Below are 20,726 nucleotides of genomic sequence, written 5' to 3' on the forward strand. Positions count from 1 at the left end.
AGTTTTATCAAAAATTTTAAGCCAAAATCGCTGCTTATTTTAAAAAAGATTTTAAACATAAATGAAAAAAAACATAAGAATATCTACGTACATTTATTCTACATTTAAAATGCATTAAATACTGCTTTTATTGTTTGATACCTAAATTCATCATTATCTCAAAACTCTCCATGAGTTATTAAGTAATAAAAACAAAAAAAAGTGGTGTGCATCGGCCGGGAATCGAACCCGGGCCGCCCGCGTGGCAGGCGAGCATTCTACCACTGAACCACCGATGCGTGATTCTTCTTGGAACTGACTTTCATCTCCTCAAGGACGTCTAGTTTTTGTGAACGAAAGAACGCATTTCCGGCGAATCCTGGCGAAAGCTTCCGCATGAAATTTAAGTATATAACGGCCAATTACAGATTTGATTTTAACAAAAAAAATTAAATGCTCTTTTTATGTAAAAAAAAATCTATATATTGCGTAAAATGAGTTGGTACAACTAGATTGAGATTTTTTTCTGTCTCTGAAGACGTAAACTAGAAAGCAATCCATTCCGTATTAGGATCCTGCTCCATTCTTGCACCTGTTCTGAGATTCATTGCTTCTGTTTCCCCTGCGGTTTGCACTTTCTCTGAATTTTCGCTGGAACTTGTGAGCTTATTATATGCCTAATGAACAGAAAAAAAAATCATTAGCGTCAAGAGCGGGAAAATTCATGCATATGTGAGAGAAAAAATGAAACGTGTTTGTGTAGTTACATTAGAAAAGCACCGTGCCAACCTTTTTGCCTGCATTGATTGCTGTCTCAACACCGGAAGCGATCTTGTCTCCCGCACTCCTGACCACGCTTGCAATGTTTGCTGCTGAAAATGTATCGGGGTCGATGTGGATGTTGAAACCCTTGCTCTCGTTCTTTGGGCAATCATTCTGGTTAACGATACTCAAGTCAAAGGGATCTACAGCGAAGTTAGCCAGACGTGATCGGATCTTATCCAGGTAGATCTTGTCGAGGGTCTTTGTGCGTGAGAGAATCGTAGCACTGCGTCGATGGGCAAAGGTGAGCTTCTGGCAGGAGAAAATCCCGGCGTACTGTTGGTAATCTGTCATGAATACCGTGAAGGAGGATGATCCTGCGACGCTCAGTGGGAATTTCACTTTCATCTTGGCTGGGATGTCGTTATCTGGAACAGTGAGGGTGCCGGTGTAACTGTACTCATGACGGAGTGGCGTCAATCCGAGGGCAAAGTGCTGAGACGTTTGTTCAATTCTGTACTCCCCAGGCTCCTCTCCGCGCGTGATATTGTAGATAATGCATGTGGATGCTGTTGATGTCTTCTGAACGACGTACCATATTCCAAGGAACTACAGAAAATATAAATAATTTATTTGTTAAAATTAAATACGTCATTAGTACAAAAAAAATTTAATCTACATTATCAACAAGTACAACTATAAACTAATTAAAAAATCAAAAAAAAATATTGTTTCTGATATTTTAAAATATTAAGCTATTAGATTTTGAGCTAGTTTATAAAAGAAACTAGCCCAACCATGAATGAAACATATGACAATTCTTCAAAGAACGAAGAGACACTTCTCTATTACGTTATAAATTTTGTAAAAAAAAATTACTGATATAATAGTTGTTTAATGTCAAGAAATTGGCATTAGATTTTTTGCAAGTACATAATAAATCAGCTCGACTCATACGAACTCTCAGTTTTGAATCACAAAAAGGTCAAAGTGATTAATAAATAGCTGGTGTACGCTCTAAGAAAAAATGCTTTATATACTACAATAATAATATTTTTAAACCTCTCTCGATGAAAAAAAAGTTTTTGATTCCATCCTGTAGTTAAAACCACAAAACTATAAAAATTATCATTAATTTGCAGAACAAGTTAACCACAGCAAATAACATACAAAAAAAACTTTCCGTGTGTTTAAGGTGCGTGTGTTTATATTAATCAAGGAAAAAAAACTCACTTGGCTCATTTGAAAATCAGATGCAGGTTCAACATTGGGGCACTGTCCTGAGTGGTAAGTGTGTCCATAGCAGATGGTGATGCACAAAGTGAGGAGAAGGGCAATTCCCACCAGATTCGCCATTGCTTTTCTGATAATCCAATCACCCAGTGCTTGACCTCAAAAACTTCTCAGCAATTTAAAATCTTATTTATGTATTACTACAACACCGCAAATATAAACTGAGACGCGGGACCAACCGTTCGCACTGGAGTCACTTCACCAACTAACTGAATACTCGTTGTTGATCCAATTTATCGGATTAGCACTGGAAGTGGGAACCAGTACTTTGCCACACAGTCCAGGCTCATAAATGTTTGCCTCTTTGTGTATTTTTCTTCCAAGAAATGGTTGGCGCAATGATGTCATCAAGAAATTTCCCCACTACCGCTCGCGAATCTGCATTTTTTAAATGTATCGAGCATAATCACTGAATTGGTTCTCGATCGCTGATAACCTCGAACTGTATGTAGCAAAAAATCATGATTCAGCGTGTGAAATTTGTTTTAAAATCCAAATCTTTGAGAATGAAAATAAAAAACCCAGAAAATCACGGCATTATCAGAATTCTCATAAAATAAAAGATTTGTGGATCAATGCTTGAAAGCTATACCAGAAGAGCAGACCTGGATCGCTTTATTATCTCGTAGACCTGTCTACTTCCTCCCAAGAGTAAATTATGCCTATTTAGGGGGACATTTGTCTAATCTGTGAAGAGGAAGCCGACAAAATTCAATAAACTCTCTAAGCATGACTCATTGTAGTGTGTAAACGTCTGAACCATAAGTCCACAACATCCAATTTACACCAATTCCAATCTTCCCCACCACACTCTGCATTGAACCACAAAAGATTCATTAGAAAGACTTTACTTTCACTTGAAAATTCTAAGGGAATTATTCTACACATAAGCGTCTCAATATAATTTTCAGATCCACAAGCAGACAGTCAGATTCATAGTCATTATTATTCAATTTTTGGCCTTATTTCTTTAATTTTATTATATGTTTTCTTTGAATAGGACAAAGTACTTTTCTTTGATGAGTAATGTGTGTAACGTTTTTTTTGTTGTAAATATTGACTATAGAAGATTTCGCTGAACAATCGCATTTGCATACCTTTAAGATATTTATTGGTTTAGCAATACGTTTCTGAATATTAAAAACAACTTTGAATTAATTGATTGAATTAATTCTGGATAAAGTGAGGTAAATGTAATAAAACGAATATTTTATTTGAAATAGGATACTGGTAATAAAAATAATTTAGTTAGGAGAAGTTTTATCTCAAACTTAAAAAAAAAACACTTATTTATTCCGTCTGAAATAAAATAATTAATTAGGTAGGTACATACATTTTGTTGAGTAATCAAATGTAATTCCGTTTGATAAAATCAAAACAAATTAATTAGAAAGAAGAACAATATTAATTGAGATGTAAGAAAATCGTGTGTAATTTTACGATTGCTTTTATCTTTAAGAACATTTAAAAGAAAGCTGATGACTCATCTTTTAACTGTGTTTCTTTCATAGCTTGTGAGATAGATTTTTTAATTTAATTACAAAAAATTGTTCTCAGTCTTTGTAAGATTTTCCTAAACCTCCTTAAACTTCATTAATCTGTTTAATAACAATAAAGTTTCAAGTATCTACCTACAAAATAAGTTTGAAGACCAGTGAGAGCCCTTGGAAAATTCCGCAATATCATTTTTGACCTTCCTTATAATATAGAGTTCATCAGTACAAAATATCTGAAAATTGCAATTAATTCTGAAACACCCACAAGGTATCATAATATCTTATTTATTTACAATATACAAAAGAAAAGACAGACAAAAGAACAAGATTAGGAGAAGCTCAACTCCAAGAGGCAGTTTACGTGTTATGTTGAGTATGAAAATAGACTCGATTTTTTTACGCCTCAGTCGCGCTGTCATTCTTATGGTCGACACTCACACCATTCGCCGTGTCCACGGATTGTTCACTCTCCTGCTCCTCCTCGTAGATGACATCACAATTGGTCATTTTATTCTTTAGATCGCTATTGCGATTTTTGCGTGCAGCATTCCTCCCGGGCTTCCGCGGTGGGGTTGACGGATTTTCTTCTGGGTACTGAGCAATCTGCATTTCACGCAGAACCTCCGTGAGCTTGTGCAGATCACGCTCTTGCTGCTCAACTTTCTCTTTTAGCTCCGCAATTTGTCGAATGTCCTCCTGACGTGGATCACGGCGTTCGTAGCGCATTCGCATCTCCTCAAATCTAATATATAAAGCAACAAATAAATTAGAATTATAGAAAAATTGTGATCTAGAGGGGGGAAATTCGCGTGTGATTTTGCGAAAGGATATAAAGAGATGAAGAGACACTCACAATTTGGTCAGACAACGACATTTTCGGTGTAATGTATCGATTTCTTGAGCATGCTGACTATCTCGTTGCTCATGAGTTGATCGTTCTATGCTGTAGTTGCGTTCCATGTCGCTCAATTCGCGCTGATGCGTAATTTCGAGTTCTCTGAGGTGGCGTGATAAGAGAAAGGTTTCAGATTTGGTTGAATTGAAGGGGTCACAATGAGACAAAAGTATGATGAATCAATGATTAAATGAGATAATTGAAACACAAATCTCCAAATACAAAATCCTCACAGTAAGCACCGCAAAATAAGCGCAAATTCCTTTCGACCAGCTTCTCTAGCACAAGTCCCTAATGCAGAAGATTAGAGCACATGTGATAAGGAGGCATGAGAGTGCATAGGACAGGGAATGGCTCATGAAGAGGGTAAAAAGGGCTGGAAGAATAGGACACGCCGCTTTTACAAATGCGACAAACGGCACAGGACGTGACGTGACTTCCATTCTTGAGCTTGCAACAGAACAGAAAAAAAATGAGAAAAAGACAATTAGCATGAAAAAAAAATTTGCAAAAAATAGAAACACACTGAACAGAAAAATATGATTCATTAATGGTGTGAGACACAATGTACATCAACTAATTATTCATCTGCTGATGTTTTCTCGGGCGATCTTTTTTTTACTTCTTCCTCGACAGCACCAGAGAAAACCAAACAGAAAACATTTTCATCGGTATTTTTCTCTTATCGTGTGATGAGAGCTTTTCAGTGGAAAAATGTTGTGATCACTCTCCGAAGCTTACGTGATTTGTCTTTTAGCTCGAAATAAATTTTCATTTTCCTGTCCCCCGTGAGGGTCACTTTGCAACAACAAAAAAAAGAGTTAAAAACCGCGGAAGTTCTTTGTGTGTTCTTTTATTAGCTTGCTAAGAAGCATGGAAAAGACACAAAGCATGAGGATTTTGTACACGAGATCTAGAAGAAGTTGTTATTCACATCGCTCTAATGGGTATCTACTCACTTCATTTTTGTCTCTAGGCAGGACATTTTCTGCTTGTGCTTCGTCTCGAGGGCCTGTAGGGCCTCATCTTTTTCTGCCATCAATTGCTCATACTGCACCTCTGAAAAAGGAATTAAACAATTTTAAACCAATGCAAGTAATTAATTGCGAATTCTGAATTAATTGCCATTTAGCTGAGAAAACTATCTCTATGAACATAATACTTACGTAAAGCTTTCTTGTGCTTCATCTCCAATTCCTCAGTTGTGTTGCACAACTCTGCTGCAAATTCCTCCGAGACAGACGCCAGACGCTCGGAAAATTGTCTCTCCATGTCTTCTCTATCAGCATTACGTTCTTCCTCGAGTTTTGCTTTAAATTAAATATTATGCATTATATTGAAGAGATTTTTTTTTAAATTACAAACTGATATAAAGTACCAACCTACAAGTTCCTCGCGATATTGAATCTCTCGATCTAGAATGAGTTGATTATTTCGATCGGAACGATCAACATAAATCCTTGCATCGATTGTTTGCTTATCGCATTTTGCTGACACATCCCTTAGTTCCTGAATACGGTCCTTTAGTGTCTCTTCGAGATCTGCAATCTGAAGAGGGAACACCATGAGCTCAAGATTTATCAGAAAGATCTTTCATTTGCTTACCTCCTTTCGAAGTGCCTTCTCAACGGTACTGTGCTTCTGAACGAGATCTGTCAGCTCCTTCTCAAAGTCCTTCTTGAGCTTCTCCAGTGCCTCCTTACGCTCATCAGTATAAATTGATTCCAATTCGTATTTCAGTCGCATCATCTCTTGCATGAGTTTATTCTCCCACTGCATAGAGATCTGCATTCTTGTCTCCTCCAATTTCATGTGGCATTTCCTTCTCTCGTCTATCAAGTCACTCTCGCACTGAATTTTAATTTTTTGTGCATTCCGAATCTCCTGTTCTGCTCGCACTTTTGCCGCCTCCAGCTCGGCTTTCACATCACTCAGTTGTGCCGATATAGCGGTTAGACTGTCCCTTTGATCAGACGTGAGTCCTCTCAGGGCATTTGCCTCAGATTCTATACTCTTCAGTCGTTTGAGATCCTTCATGTACTGCTCTGCTGTGGCTTTCAGTTTTGCATTAGTTTCCATTGCCTGTTGATGCTCTTTGGTAATGGCTTCCAGTCGTTCCTTGCATTTCTTCTGCATACCGCGCATTTTCCATTCACAATCCTCCATTAGCCGCTCCTCACGTTCCTGGTTAACATTGCGTAGTTGTTCGAACTTTGCCTCCAGCTGATCTCGCTGACTCAGTGCTGCTTCTAGGGTGTCCTGCACCAGTTTCTGCTCCTCTACTCGCTCATCTTGCAATTTATCCCGCTCCTTTTTGCATGTTTCTGCATAGTTCTGTGCTTCTGCCAGCTGAACCTGGAGATTGCTTGTGAAATGCTGAATATCCTTCAACTTCATCTGTAGTTCACTGTGCGTCACTTCGAGATCACTGTACTGCTGCTTCAGTTCATCTTCCCTATCGCATGCTTTGCTCTTTAGTACACCCATCTCGGCTTCCTGCAGCCTCAGCTTTCTCCGCACGCATTCATCTTCTTTCTGGGCTGAAACCAGTTCCGCCTGAAGTCCTATAAAATGCAAATAAATTTATATTTTTATCCCTCAGCGGGTGTTGCCCGCAAACTCACTATCAATTGCCCAGGTCTTATTTGCGATTTCTCTCTCCAATTCATCTATCCTCAGCTGAAGTTCAGTTATTTTGGACTGTGCATAGGTGACTTCTTTCTCCGCCGCATCCAATTGGGTGCTGAAGTGTGCCTCTTGCGTGACCAGACCCCTCCTTCGCACAGGATATAAAATATAATGCAAAAATATGAGTGTGATGAAGAATATATCGCGTAAATTTATCCACAAGACAGCGGAAGTACATGGCAAAGTGCGTCATTCACTTCCACATTGGCGCAAACCCCATGATTTTGATTAAAATAAGCCCATGTGGTTCATAAAATTGTGTTTAGCTCCAAGAAGAGAATTAAAAAAAAATCATGAGAGACAATTTAACGCCGTACCCTTGGTGCTTTCACTCCTAAGTCTATTTTTACACGGGAAGTCTCTCGAGAAAGAGTTATCTCGTCGTCAGAGTTGTAATCGCGGTTTCATAATGTCCAGGGCACTAAATACGCGGGAGGACACCGATTAACTTGTCCACAGCCATCCTCGCACTAATTTTCCAATTAAATTATAAATAAATCTTTCGTTACATAGGTACTGTGTAACTTTACGAGGTGGTTTATTTTTTGCATAAATTAAAATCTTTTGAAAATAATATCAGAGTTGTAGGTGGAAAGTATTGCACTGGACTATAGATGAAACCAAAATTTTTAAATAACAAATAAAAGTCACATTGAGTTGATTTAAAGGTAATATATATTTTACGTTGGGATTTTATGTTGTAATAGTGGTCAGATGAAATAAATTGCTGCCACTTTTATGTTTACCAGTGGTTATGTTAGGGTACTGTATAAAAAAAATCTGAGGGATTTTACAATAAAATTTAGCAATTCAAATAATGGAGACGCCTGGTATAACTTGGTTCCTCTACTGTTAACTCTAAAATTCATCTTAAAATAACATGGAGAAATAAATGAGGATAATAAAAGCAAACTTGAAGCTTATAGAAAGCACAACCAGGCGCCCCCATCGACACCTAAAAAAATTAATGTAACACAGATTGATATTTTTATCTAATTAAATCATCGAGAATTTTCTTTGTAGATAGAATTTCCTTTTTATTCTCAAATCAGTCTTTGTTTTTTACAAGAATAAAATTAAAATCCTATTGCGAGTCTCCATTGACTCTGTCCATCGCTTTTAAATCAGTCACTTTTGCTTTATGTTCTAAATCTGCAGAGATCACGAAAATAATCCAAGTTCGTCCCGTGCGAGACCACGTAAACACGGAGGAGAAGATGCGAGAAAAAAAAATAAACTTTCACTCATGCAATTTGTCTTCGACGTCGAATTTGCGCGACTGATTTGCTATTTTCTTCAGACAATGAATGATAATTTGGTAATATATAGAATTGAAAAGTGCAAAGAGTAGCGAACGAGATCTTGGTGTACTGTCGAAGGGTACAAAATAAGAGTAATGTGGATGATGTAGGTATATATAAAAACGGTCGAGGCTGTTTTAAATTGGGATAGGCTTTTTCTCACGTACTGTGTATTTTTTTTTGAGTTTGAATCATTTGAATAGAAAAAGGGAATAAGGGGTCATCTTCATCTTTTTGGATGGATAGTTACTTTTCCGATAGATTCGTTTGGCCATTCCCCACAATGTCCGGCAAACAAGGTGGCTTTTCACCATTAATGTGTGGCATCATATCATACTTTGGTTTGCTGGCACCAGTGCCATCATTGAATGCACTATTAATCCGGTCCGTATCACTTTTCACAATGTCCTCGGTACAAACTAAATTGCTATTGTAGATGGGATTGAAATTGAACGTTGTTTCAACACAATGAAACACCTCAGTCTCTTCCTCGACAATGTCATTGTCTTCCCTCAGTCTCTCACTAAATTCACAACCACTATCGTTGTCCGAGAGGGCGTGCGTCGGACTGATGAGTGTGGTGATCGCGGGATCGGCACTCGTGCACTTAAAACTATCACAATGCGCTTCATAGTATTCCTCGGAATGGGGATCATCTGGCTGAGCTGGATACGGTGCCTGTTGGTAGCATTCCTGCTCCGGATTTGGGGACTTTCTGTGTGCCTTGCTGCCTTTTTTGCTACTCTGTTGCTGCCCCATCATGTCATTCTCCACGGATTCCACATCTCCAGACAAATTCACCACATTCTGCACATTGTCGCGCTGCAGCGGTGTCTCGTCGCGATCTTCCCCCAATGGTTCCGCTGTGCGCTTCAAACTAATAGCCAGAGTATTTTGGGTACTCTGCCACAATTCACAACTACTCTTCGTGTTGATCTTGCAGCTAATAATATTAGTTCGTGTCGTTGTTCTATTTTCGTCATCGGCATTGGATTCCCGTTGGAGTGACGCTGTGTGATCTCTCTCATGTGGACGCACCACATCACTTACAACATCCCGAACTGCCTCAGGCTTTTCCTCATATTCGCATTCTTTGTCACTTTTCTCACATTTTGCTGTATTTTTAACATCCAAAGGGTCCACACCCACACTCTTGCACCATTGTCCATCATTTGGACTCACTTTGTGCCTCTTCTGGCGATTTCTGCGCCGCGGCATCGCGACAAAGATGATCTATATGATACACCGTGGAAAAAACCAGCGCGCGATCACATGCGTCGCGCCGAGCGATCCCCAACCGTCGTGACGACAGACTCCCGAGACGTTTGTGCACTGACTGAGAGGCGCGCAATCTTGGGCTGATTAAAGCATATAATACACCGTCTTTTCGCGGTGGCAATTTTCTCACCGTCGAAAATAATCAAAATTCTCTCTCTAACACACGCTGCGATATCACACCCATTCCCATTCACCTCAAAATCTCCATCGCAATTTTCCACTCACCAAATGGCAAAATAACAAACACCCCCGCATTTCACCTTTTAATTGTTCAGTTTGACTCACGATCCACTAATTAATTGAAATGCGCGAAAATTATGTAGTTTTGGCAGCAAGACACACAATTTTTCTAAGGCACTGAACGTGATTCTCAAAATTTGCGTGTACTTGGCCAAATTTCCCTCTTTTTACATCTATAAATTGAAACTATCACCCAAAAAGAGACAATGACCAACTTGTAACTAAAAATGGCCTAATTTTGTGACCATTGACACAAAAAAGAGAAGTTTTAAAAAAAATGTAAATTATTGCGCCAATAACCTTCTCTTCCGGGCGAATGCCTGCATCCTCCCTTCTGGACGTTCGATATTATTCCCACCAACTGTTGTGATTGCTTCACTGGGCATTACGAAATACCATTCACTCATTTCTATTTAAAAATATATTTTTCTCCTGTTCGTCGGAGATTTACACACGCTAATATTTCAAGCCCGCCACGCGCCGAGTTGAAAAAAAATTATCTGGAAAATATTCCAGATAAATAGGATCTTTTTTTTCAATTTTATAATTGAGACTTTTAATGCAATTTAGCATAAAATACTTTATGTACAAAATGGGAGTTTTATTTAAAATATAAGACATTAAATTTATAATTATTCATCATTTAAGCTTAAAGCAATTCCCAAAATTTTTTTACTATAGTATTCCGCCCGAAGAATTTTTTATGACCTTAAAGGTTCCAATCATATTTTTATCATGATTAGAAAGCTCAATTTTTAATTCTTTTATGATCTTTAAGCTGAATTTAATATGTTTAGTTTATACTTATTTAAGCTGAATTTAATGTTCATGATATTCAACAAAGTAAAGTAGACTATAGTCAGCAGACTCAAGTCATTTATTTTTACATTTATAGAATCTTTGTAAATTCTTCATTGTCCTTCGCTTCTATAAACAATTAGTCCTTTGTATTATGGATTCTTTTTATACAATAGATAATGAACAATATTTTGATTGTGACGAATAAACTTTTGCACCGCGGTATTGTTTGAGAGACCACAAAAAATACAATTTGGCTGTCTTCCAATTGCCATAAAGATTGACAAGAGCCTCTGTTCCTAAACAGTCAGTAACTTACAAACCAAGTCGCATTAAAAATATGTAATTAGAATAGAGAAAAAATATTCTTTGAGCATTTTTGTTGAACAAAAAAGAAAATTTTTTATCTAAAATCTAAGCTGTGGACAACTCTACTGAAGCGTTGATATACATATGTTTAGAACATTTTGGCTATCACATTTCTCAATATAGTTTGTCTAAAATATTTACCAATAGTTGTACAATCCGATGGGTGTTTGACCGTGAATTGGCTTCGTGTCCCTTTTGGGCCAATTGAGGTGAATCACACCATCGGAATCTTCTGCTATTCCACTATCATCCTCCGTATCCGTGGTATTTTCCTCAGTTTCCCTAATTTCACTGTCTGTGAAATAATTCAAATTCTCCACACTTGCCATAATATTTTATTATGCGCTTCACTCAATTAACTCCACCATGTCACACGATCATCATTCAATTCTCTACGCGCCACGGAACTGCGACTTTTTTTTTTTTTTTAGTAGATTCTCACAAAATAAAATGATTAATACTGCTGGTTTATTGCACAGAGAAATTTTGCTTTAACGTACTAGTCGTTCGATTGCGTACAGCATTCTAGTTGAGATATTATTTCTGTCCCACCAAAATGAACCCTTATTTGTCGGTACAGGATGGCGTGTGCGCCAATAATTTAACTTTTCAACTCACCCACAATATTATTTTTTTCTTACACAATTTGGCAATTTCTTCCTTCTGAAAGAATAAATCAAATTTAGCGAGATGAAATAGATGAAAAGGAAAATATGTGGAGATTTTATACTTCATTTACAACTTACACAGCGATCACCCTGTGCGGAATAGTGCACATTTGCAATTTTCGAAAGTCATCCTCTCAGAGATCAGTGATTCTCGTACAAGTCTCGCGATCGCTTTGTTCTGCGACAAAATTTTATATTTTCTTCCCATTCAATCTCTAAATGCATTTAAAAATAGACCCTCTGCAGCATTCCGTGAGTCCTTTGAGGTGCTTGCTCGGCAACACCAAGAGGGGGACAATATCAGTGAGATAATTAATTACTCTTCTCTCACCATACCCACCACCCAACTCACAATAAATATAACAAACTTCATTTTTTTAAACTATCATAAAATGCATTTTCTTTGTGCAAATCTTTTTCGAGTTATTTACAATGAATTATGTCATAATAAAATATTAAAATTATTTTTTTTTATATAAATTTCCTTTTTTTCACAACATCTCCTCACAGATTTATTTATTTTTTATTTGTACAGAGACAAGAATAAGTTCGTTCAATAAAACAAAATGGTTATCATGCCTTTAAAAAAGAGATGTTATTCCAAAAGACTTTGTCTTTTTTCGCAGAAAACTGTTTGAGCACAGAAATTTGGGTAAAAAAAACGGCAAACTTTGAACAGGTAAAAACAGAAGAAACCTTATTGATGATCACGGAATCATCAGAATTGATTGTTCCTGAGATATGGCTGACAACTCTTTGAGCCATTCATCAAGAATCACTGCACAAATTGCGAGGTCTTTGGTACGACCATTGCTCTTTGATGATGTCGTTGTAGTTGAGCCTGCCGATGACCACGACTCAAGTGATTGTGGCTCTGAAGTTTCCTTCATCATAATGTTATTTCCCGATGAGCTCCCTACAAAAAGGATAAATAAGATTAAATTCCTCTCCTAATATGTAGATTTAGATGTTATTTTACACAAATACTAAGAACTCTTTTATATTTACATAAATTTTAATGACTATATTCACATTATCTACATGTTAAACTAAACAAATTTCCTCGTTTTATTTTACTTATATTCAGTTCGTTGCCAAAATTAAATTGTTAGACTACGAATCACGCAAACAGGTCTAACGAAAAAGTTCGTTTGGTAATTTTTATTTGGATTTATTCTTGAATCGTAATTTTTATTGTTGCTAAAAAGAAATTAAAACTTTTGTCAATTTATTGCGGAATCTTTTCCAGAAAAGGAAGTAATTTTGACACATTAAACGCGTTATATCTAAAGCGAAGTTTATGAACTTACACAAGACTTTTATTTCTTAAGCAAATCGGTTTGTTTAAAGGTTGCTAATCATTTTTTTTTAAATTACATAAATATTAAACTTTTCGGTATAATATACGAATTAAAAATAATAATATTAATTATTATAAGACGCAAACGAACTTTTCGGCTAACCCAATAAGCACTTCAATACATTTATTAATGTGAATACAGCGCTAATTTTCCGGCCATTTTAGCAATATTGATGTTGTAAATTGAACAAAGTACTGAAGAAGAGTTATATCACGTCTCAGTACTGAATAATTGAGGTGAGGCAACTGAAATTACTAATTTTCCAATGAGTAGCTGCAAAACATTTATTTTTTAAATAATTCGCAATTACCTTCAGTTAAACAAGAATCCAAAACTTTTCAAAAAGAGAAAAATTTCATTACGCTGGATAGTTTCTTTTTTTTACAACAAATCTCTTCAATATTTACCGTAGAATTTAACGAAAAAAAAAACATTTTTAATAAAAAGAAAATGTATGCAAAACCATGTTGAAGCATTATGGAACAATCCATTTAAATACATTAAAGGAGTTTATTCAGGCTTGTATGAAAGATGATCCTCTATCGCAGAACAATTTTAACCCATTCCATCTTGTAGAGGATCAAAAAACATTGAAAAATCGCGAGAGAACCTCCCCAAAATCCACTGGGATCACATCGAAAAGTGCAAATAAAAATTGCAAAAAAATTCAAATATTGCGACGCCATTTGACATTTTTTTCCCTATAAAAAATGTTTGAAAATTTTTTTGTAGACTTGTCGCTCATTTTCCGTGGAGTTTTTTTCTAGTCAAAATAAATGTTTATATTTTCGTTTCTGGGGTGATTTCTACATCTGAATCTGTGAAATCTTCTGCTCCTTGGAAGTCTGTGCATCTAATGATATTCTCAAAGCACTGAGAAAACAAACTAATTGCGAGTTTATTGCTGTGAATAATTTCATGAGACTTCCGGATGTCTTGACATTGCAGCCTCCTCGAGAGCGGATGCAACAAGGAGGAGGGCATAGAATCTCTGTTCACTGCCCATTGATTCAATTTCAATGCGTCGGAGCAAATCTTTCGCTTCCGGAAGCCCCAATATCTCCAGCAAAACCTCATGGGTATTCTGCAGAAAAGATCTCTGAGAGGCAAAATGAAAGTTGAGAATCACTTTTGTCAGCTCCAGGGAGTCATTGCTCTTGGGAAAGATGAATGGGAAGACGGTGATGAAGATTTTGTGGACTTGCTCAGTGTTCCAATCTCAGAAGGAGACTTTCAGGAGCAATGTCAGAAACGTCTTCCGTGCTGGTCATGATTTGCTTGATGACTCCGTCGAATGTTTCCGGATACTGACTACTAAACTGATTTCTACATCTGAATCAGGTATATTGCGCTGGATGGGATTCAACTCGGTAAGATTTGCTTAAATTCTCACTGCCAAAGAGGCCCAAAAAAATGTAAAAAGATTTGTTTTGATTTGCAAGGGGCTGGTTCTATCAACCTCCCTCAGCTTCATTTCGCTGTGGATCACCTGATTCAGATGTAGAAATCACTCCAGAAACGAAAAAATAAACATTTATTTTGACTAGAAAAAACTCCACGGAAAATGAGCGACAAGTCTACAAAAAAATTTTCAAACATTTTTTATAGGGAAAAAAATGTCAAATGGCGTCGCAATATTTGAATTTTTTGGCAATTTTTATTTGCACTTTTCGATGTGATCCCAGTGGATTTTGGGGAGTTTCTCTCGCGATTCTTCAATGTTTTTTGATCCTCTACAAGATGGAATGGGTTAAAATTGTTCTGCGATAGAGGATCATCTTTCATACAAGCTTGAATAAACTCCTTTGATATTATTCTAAAAATACATTTTTTATAGGATGGTCAGAAAGTCAGAAAAACATACCAAATCACTAAATAAAACATACACAAAATTTTCGTGGCGTGTTGGAGAAATAAAAGGCAGATTAATACAAATAAATAAATCGTTTAAAGAAATTGATACAATTTGGCTGTGAGATGTGAGATTTTTGTGAGCCACTTTGAGATGAAAACCTTCAAATTCTTGGGGAAACTCGAGGTTTACAATAATAGATCGCATTCAATGTCTCTTAACACATTTATGCAATTTACTTTGAGAATTGCAAACTTTCACGCTAATGAGAATTCCGCTGGAGAATGTTCAAAAATAACAAACATTATAATTAGAATCAGGCTAGGGTGCCTTCTTATACAAACTGAATTTAAAACAAGAATTTGTGAATTCTCTCGTTCAGACATTCTAAAATAAAAAAAATCTCACTTATCAAATGTAAAATGACTTTTTTCGATGTCTTTGCGAAGCATCTTTTAAAATGAAATATAATAAATTGAATTTTTATAGACTTCCGCTCATCGCACCAATTTTATTTATTATTTTAGTCAACATAATTTCAATTGCCTCATGACTATAAATTTTGCAACAAAACAGAGATGAACGTCTCTCTGAGAAACTTTCCGAAATAAAATATATTTACAATGTTTTGTTAATTTGATAAATTGCCACATGAAAATGATGAGGAAAATTTTGAGAGTTAGAAGCAGAGGAGAGCAAATTAATTAGTATGAAAAAAATACACATTTCCCCCAATAAATGCAGAAAGAGATAGAATAAACAATAAATTAGAGAATAGATTTATGTATATAAAAAAAATATTTTCTACATGTCTCAACATTCAACCAAAAGTCCTGCTAAATTGCAGAGCATCAAACATATATAACTCTCAAACTGAGTAATGATTTTTGGCATGCGTTTCTTCATCACCAAATGAGCTTTGAATATTTGGGAGAGGGTGGGGAAAAGTTTTTATATAGACACTTTTTTTTTCACAGCATGCACAAGAATTATTAGAAAATTATTTAGAATAAGGGAAGTAAGACTACGAGAAATATTAATTTAGCAATTAGAAAACCAATTAGTCTTTTAGTAAAGTTTGAAATAAAAAAAAAACATTGTAAGCAGGCCAAACATGATATGGTGTGTATTTACCGAGGAAGAATGATTTTAGTTGAATTATGCCTGCGACGGCTAAATAAGAAAAGAGAAATTTTCTTATGAGATCCACTAAAAAATATTCCATTTTCATTAATTTTATTAAAGAAAAAATTTCGAGCAAGGGATGAGAATGTGAATTGTTTTTTGGGTTAAACAGAGACAAAAGAGAGACAAAAGAGAGGAAGTCATTCTGGGGGTAGAAATTTGAATTCTTCATTTTTTCTCTCTCTCTTTCTTTGTGTACTCACCGGAAGCACTAGGACGTCGGAATATACTTGAAAAGCTCTGCCGTATGCTCCTTCGTGTTGAATCTTGACGCTTCAGTGGATCATAGAGGGAACTCATGGGGCTGACGGTTGTTGTTGTGCTGCCTTCCGGCGATGGTGCATTCGAATCAATTGTATTCTTCCTCTGATTGACTAGACGATATTCACGCTCCAGCAGGAATGCTTTTGCATTCTCCATAATTTCCAGCGTTTCATTGTCCACTGGAAGTTCTGCGTCCAATTGTTGCTTTAGAATTTGGAGGACTTGGTAAAATGAGGGGATATCCGTTGTTGTGGGGATGTCAAAGCGCAGAAAAATGGATTGAATAAGCGGAAAAGGATACCACGACAGGCGACTTATTAACCCAGTCAAATGAAGATTTATGTACAGATTGTTGCTCGTGAAGGTTTGCAACTTGCCAAATATTGCACCTAAAAATGAACCTACAGAGAAAAATCTCAATATTTTTTTTTACGCTGAGAAAATTTTCTTTAAAAAATGTCATAGAAGAACTTACCTAAATGGGCGGTTCCTTGAGTAAAGAGGTCCTCGGAGAAATTCAATTCAACTTCAGGTTCACTAAAATTACTGGACTCCTTCCAGAATTTTCTCGTATTGCTAATCTCAGTGTGACTATCACCATTTGCCACAATCACCAAATCATCCTCTGGTCTCTCCCGAAAGCTTTCATACCCACTACTTTCCGCCAGCGATTGAAGGCTATCATGCTTTACCTTCTCATCGGTGCAATTTTCAATCCTAAAATCCGTCACGTACTTCCGGATAATGTCAATGAGATGATCCGTATTGTGTGCCCTCTTGGGTGATGAAATATTTTGGTATTTGTAGGAATTCTCCCACTGATCACATGCATTCTTGCACATTGATATTTTGTGGCGCACATCGAAGAGGTATGCGTAGTAATTCGAATAGAGGGTGTCATCAATGTGTAGATTGTAGTGATTCCACTGCCAATTGCTGCTCATTGATTTATTTGGTGACTCTGTGGCATTTTGTGTTGATTGATTCTTCATCAATCTATTCGATTGCTTCATAATCTCCGGCGCTAGATCGAGAAAATTTTCCGCTGAGTCTGCTAGAGCGCTGATTTTATTTACTTTATGCCGATACGATGCTGGAATATGTTGACAAGGAGTCAAATACTTCAACACCAGCTCAACGATAATCTCCTCGTTGTTTAGCGAAATCAGCGTATCGAATACTGACAGAGATATCAAACACAGCTATATAGACAGAAAAAAAGATATTAATCAATCAATAATTTCTTTTTTAAGAAAGATAAAAATAAGAAATTCTTACCCTTGTATCTGTTGAATTAATTCTCTCCACGAGGATATCAATTATTCGTTGTCCATCGAATTTTTCCTCATCCAGAAGGAATTTAATGAATATACTTAAAAGACCGGGATCGGTGACGGTGCGAAGGATTAAATCGAAATACGCCATTGTGGAAATTTGAGCTTCGATATTTGTCTGCAAAGGACTGCCATTGAAAATCTGCAAGCGACCCTTTCGTGTTAGTAAATGGGCATTCTTTTGGGATTTCTCATGAGATCGTTAAATAAACACACTTGTACGAAAGAGACAAAAAAAAGTTTGATACCGCAGCGATTATCGCTTCCCTTTTCATATCAGAAGTACACAAAGTGCGACGATTACAGAGAGTAGGTACCATTCACCATCGACATTGTTCTGATATAAATCCATCACCATGTTTCTTTACAACCAGGACAACATACTACGGTATATATTGGACTGTATCACTGGAAAATATCACTCATAAAATACATTTTAGGTGTCGTTAGATTTATATCAATGACTACGTGTCAATCTAAGTGACTTCTTCATCGGTGAAATTAATGTTCTACGTGCAGTATCTTCAGAGAGTTTTATTTCCTTCTTTAACTTTTGATAAAGACAAACGGAGGCTGAGGTAATATAAAAAAAATTAACAAGAATATTACATAGCAGATTAAACAGCATTGAATGAAGCATGTAATTGAAATAACACGCATAATAAATCAAGAATTTTGTTCCAATTAAATCCAATTGCAGTACAAACCAATACTTTCAGTTTGAATATTATTTCTGATCGTACAAATACCTTTCTATGCTTTATTTTATAAAAAGAAAAATAAAAAGATTAATTCATTATCTTCTTGAAATTTCTGGTCATTTATTCAGAGGTTAAGAGGTCAATAATCTGCATAGATTTTCTTTAAATATTTTCTTCTTCTTTTAAGACAATTTTAAATTTTTGGCATTACAATCAAATGTAAATTCTAAAAGTAATTTATCTTCTTTAATAGCAGAGAATTCTTATATGATAAATATTTTGTTTATCAATTTGCCATAGAAGCAAATTGTTCCTCTAACTCTCTCTCTGAAGACACCACCACCGTTTCTACAATAAAAACTTGATGACAGAAGCACATGAAGGGGAAAATGAGGAGACTCACAAGACAGAAATACCCAGAAAAGCGCCCACAGCACCAACACAGAACATTTTTTGGAGAAAGTTGGAAGCATTGTGCAACATTACCTGTAGAAGCGTCGAGCCAAGAACGGGCACTACGAAACCTTGGTACATAAAATCCAATAGTTGGTGTTTTATAAGCTCATGGGCCACCTGCAATGGGTTATGCTGATGCTTTTAGATGTTCCGAGAATGAGGTGTGATTTACGAACCTGAACCACAGCATTGCAGAACTCCAGTGAACTCATGAAGAGCGTGAGTTCGTTCATCTCGGCGACATCGTCTGGCGTGATGCGATGCCAGTCGCCCGTTGAATTTGTATCGATTGTCGTGGGCAGGAGGGAATAGAGACCACCGAGTCCTGTGACGAGGACAGGGCAGACAGATGACAACTCTTCGATGTATGTGCGGACGTTTTCGTTTTTCTGTGAGAGTGCCATGCAGAGAAGGAGGGCATCGCGTGCTTTGTGACCCAGAAGGCCTTCTCGATGGATGTACGGGATGAGGAGGGAAAAGATGATAAAACTGCAAAGATTGAAATACGTTAAATTAAAAATAAATTAATAAAATTCACTGAATATCTGAGGATTAAAAATCTCACTTTGTTTGGCCATGCTCCTGTGTGTGACCAGACACAAAAAACAGATCCAGGAGATGGACATTCTGCATGAGGACTACACAGAGCTGATGTAGAAGAATGACAAATCGCTTGGCAACATCAGGAGGGAAGATTTCTCCGTGGCTTGAGGCAAGAATTTTCAGCAGAGGCCTCAGAAAGGGTTCATGAACGAGTAGCTGGTGACGCGAATGATTCACGAGAAGCTCATAAAACTTGAGCTGTTCCAGAAGGACAGCATTTGCATATCGTCCCGTTGATTTGCCCCATTCAAACAGTTTGTTGAGGATATTCTTGCTGAGCATGAATTCAAGGCAAGGTGCTGGTGGCTGGCTCTGTGGTAGTTGATGACCACTCAGGGCTTGTGGAGGATTTGGGAGGGACACCTTATTGCAATGTAGTTGCTCAACCAGCAACAGGGTAACCATCTGATCGAGATGATTCACTACACTCAGAATATCATCATGCGAGGGAATGCTGCTGCTCTCGGAGCGCAAGATAACATCATTTGCTTGTTGCCAGTGCTTGCAGAAACTGTCGTAGCACGCTCCCGGATCAAGCTCAGTAGCATTCTCCAGTTTCATATTTCCGGATCGACTACTTGAATTTGAGAAGCTCTGACGGAGCGGGCTTGAACGTAGCCAACTCATGCTTTCTCGTAGCCCCTGAAATATATCCCAGAAAAACTTGTGTTACACCCACGGATCCCCCAGTATTCCAAGAGCCTCTCACCTGAGATATGGGTCACAATATTTTGTGGAAAACACTACACGATTGACTAAGCACCAACAAATCTGTAAAATATTCACATTACACTCAATGAAAATGCCACAATTTTATTAAATACTTTTTCAGGAATATCTTGGGTTCGTGATTACACAGTTATTTACCTTCTATACAAGATTTTTACCCAAAAATTGAAAAATTTCATGGAGCACAAATTAAATAGACTCTGAAAGAAAATAATAAAATCACAAATGTCACACATTGACAGTCAAATATGACATATGTCTAACGTTGACAGTCAAAATTTGACATGTGTCAAATATTGGCAGTCAAAATATTAAAAATGTCAAAATGCTAAGTTTTGAATGAACTTTGAACAGCAACGCATTGTAACGGATTACATGATCGATCAACTGAATTGAGTTCAGGAAGTTCAGATGCCTTAATTCAGTGTATTAATTGCATTTAAAACTCTCCTTTTTTTATTTATTATTCTATTT

General features: G+C 36.8%; 4 protein-coding genes and 1 non-coding gene across 12 annotated transcripts in view; 1 reads left to right on the forward strand and 4 right to left on the reverse strand.

The window, feature by feature from the left end:
* The window catches only part of LOC129797522 (LIM domain-binding protein 2), a 421,356-nt gene that overhangs the window by 129,656 nt on the left and 270,974 nt on the right, over nucleotides 1-20,726 (forward strand). The gene's annotated exons all lie outside the window — the stretch shown is intronic.
* Trnag-gcc (transfer RNA glycine (anticodon GCC)) lies at nucleotides 208-278 on the reverse strand. The gene has a single exon. It is a non-coding gene; the product is annotated as a tRNA-Gly (tRNA).
* LOC129797689 (apolipoprotein D-like) lies at nucleotides 439-2,339 on the reverse strand. Its single transcript, XM_055840497.1, has 3 exons — nucleotides 1,975-2,339; nucleotides 769-1,350; nucleotides 439-656 (listed from the first exon to the last, which is right to left on the reverse strand). The coding sequence occupies exons 1-3, from the start codon at nucleotides 2,095-2,097 to the stop codon at nucleotides 525-527; spliced, it is 837 nt and encodes a 278-aa protein (XP_055696472.1). The 5' UTR covers nucleotides 2,098-2,339; the 3' UTR covers nucleotides 439-524.
* On the reverse strand, nucleotides 3,800-11,942 carry LOC129797453 (putative leucine-rich repeat-containing protein DDB_G0290503). 4 transcript variants are annotated; one of them, XM_055840031.1, is made up of 9 exons: nucleotides 11,846-11,942; nucleotides 11,241-11,762; nucleotides 7,050-7,201; nucleotides 6,031-6,989; nucleotides 5,808-5,973; nucleotides 5,592-5,735; nucleotides 5,385-5,484; nucleotides 4,384-4,527; nucleotides 3,800-4,272 (listed from the first exon to the last, which is right to left on the reverse strand). In XM_055840031.1, exons 2-9 carry the CDS (start codon nucleotides 11,426-11,428, stop codon nucleotides 3,927-3,929), a joined length of 2,199 nt encoding a protein of 732 aa, XP_055696006.1. In that variant the 5' UTR covers nucleotides 11,429-11,762; nucleotides 11,846-11,942; the 3' UTR covers nucleotides 3,800-3,926. The 4 variants fall into 4 exon arrangements, with proteins under 4 accessions (XP_055696006.1, XP_055696007.1, XP_055696005.1 ...); XM_055840032.1 differs by lacking the exons at nucleotides 11,241-11,762; nucleotides 11,846-11,942 and adding an exon at nucleotides 10,233-10,406; XM_055840030.1 differs by lacking the exons at nucleotides 11,241-11,762; nucleotides 11,846-11,942 and adding an exon at nucleotides 8,752-9,909.
* Nucleotides 12,229-20,502, reverse strand: LOC129797458 (FHIP family protein GK23746). Of its 4 annotated transcripts, none has more exons than XM_055840051.1 (10): nucleotides 20,391-20,482; nucleotides 20,233-20,294; nucleotides 19,486-20,165; nucleotides 19,097-19,409; nucleotides 18,951-19,037; nucleotides 17,708-17,881; nucleotides 16,905-17,631; nucleotides 16,369-16,830; nucleotides 16,115-16,153; nucleotides 12,229-12,683 (listed from the first exon to the last, which is right to left on the reverse strand). In XM_055840051.1, the coding sequence occupies exons 3-10, from the start codon at nucleotides 20,148-20,150 to the stop codon at nucleotides 12,475-12,477; spliced, it is 2,676 nt and encodes an 891-aa protein (XP_055696026.1). In that variant the 5' UTR covers nucleotides 20,151-20,165; nucleotides 20,233-20,294; nucleotides 20,391-20,482; the 3' UTR covers nucleotides 12,229-12,474. The 4 variants fall into 4 exon arrangements, with proteins under 4 accessions (XP_055696026.1, XP_055696025.1, XP_055696028.1 ...); XM_055840050.1 differs by having other exon boundaries at nucleotides 17,708-17,905; XM_055840053.1 differs by lacking the exon at nucleotides 16,115-16,153 and having other exon boundaries at nucleotides 20,391-20,502.

This window comes from Lutzomyia longipalpis, chromosome 1 (assembly GCF_024334085.1).
Source record: "Lutzomyia longipalpis isolate SR_M1_2022 chromosome 1, ASM2433408v1".
Taxonomy (NCBI): domain Eukaryota; kingdom Metazoa; phylum Arthropoda; class Insecta; order Diptera; family Psychodidae; genus Lutzomyia; species Lutzomyia longipalpis.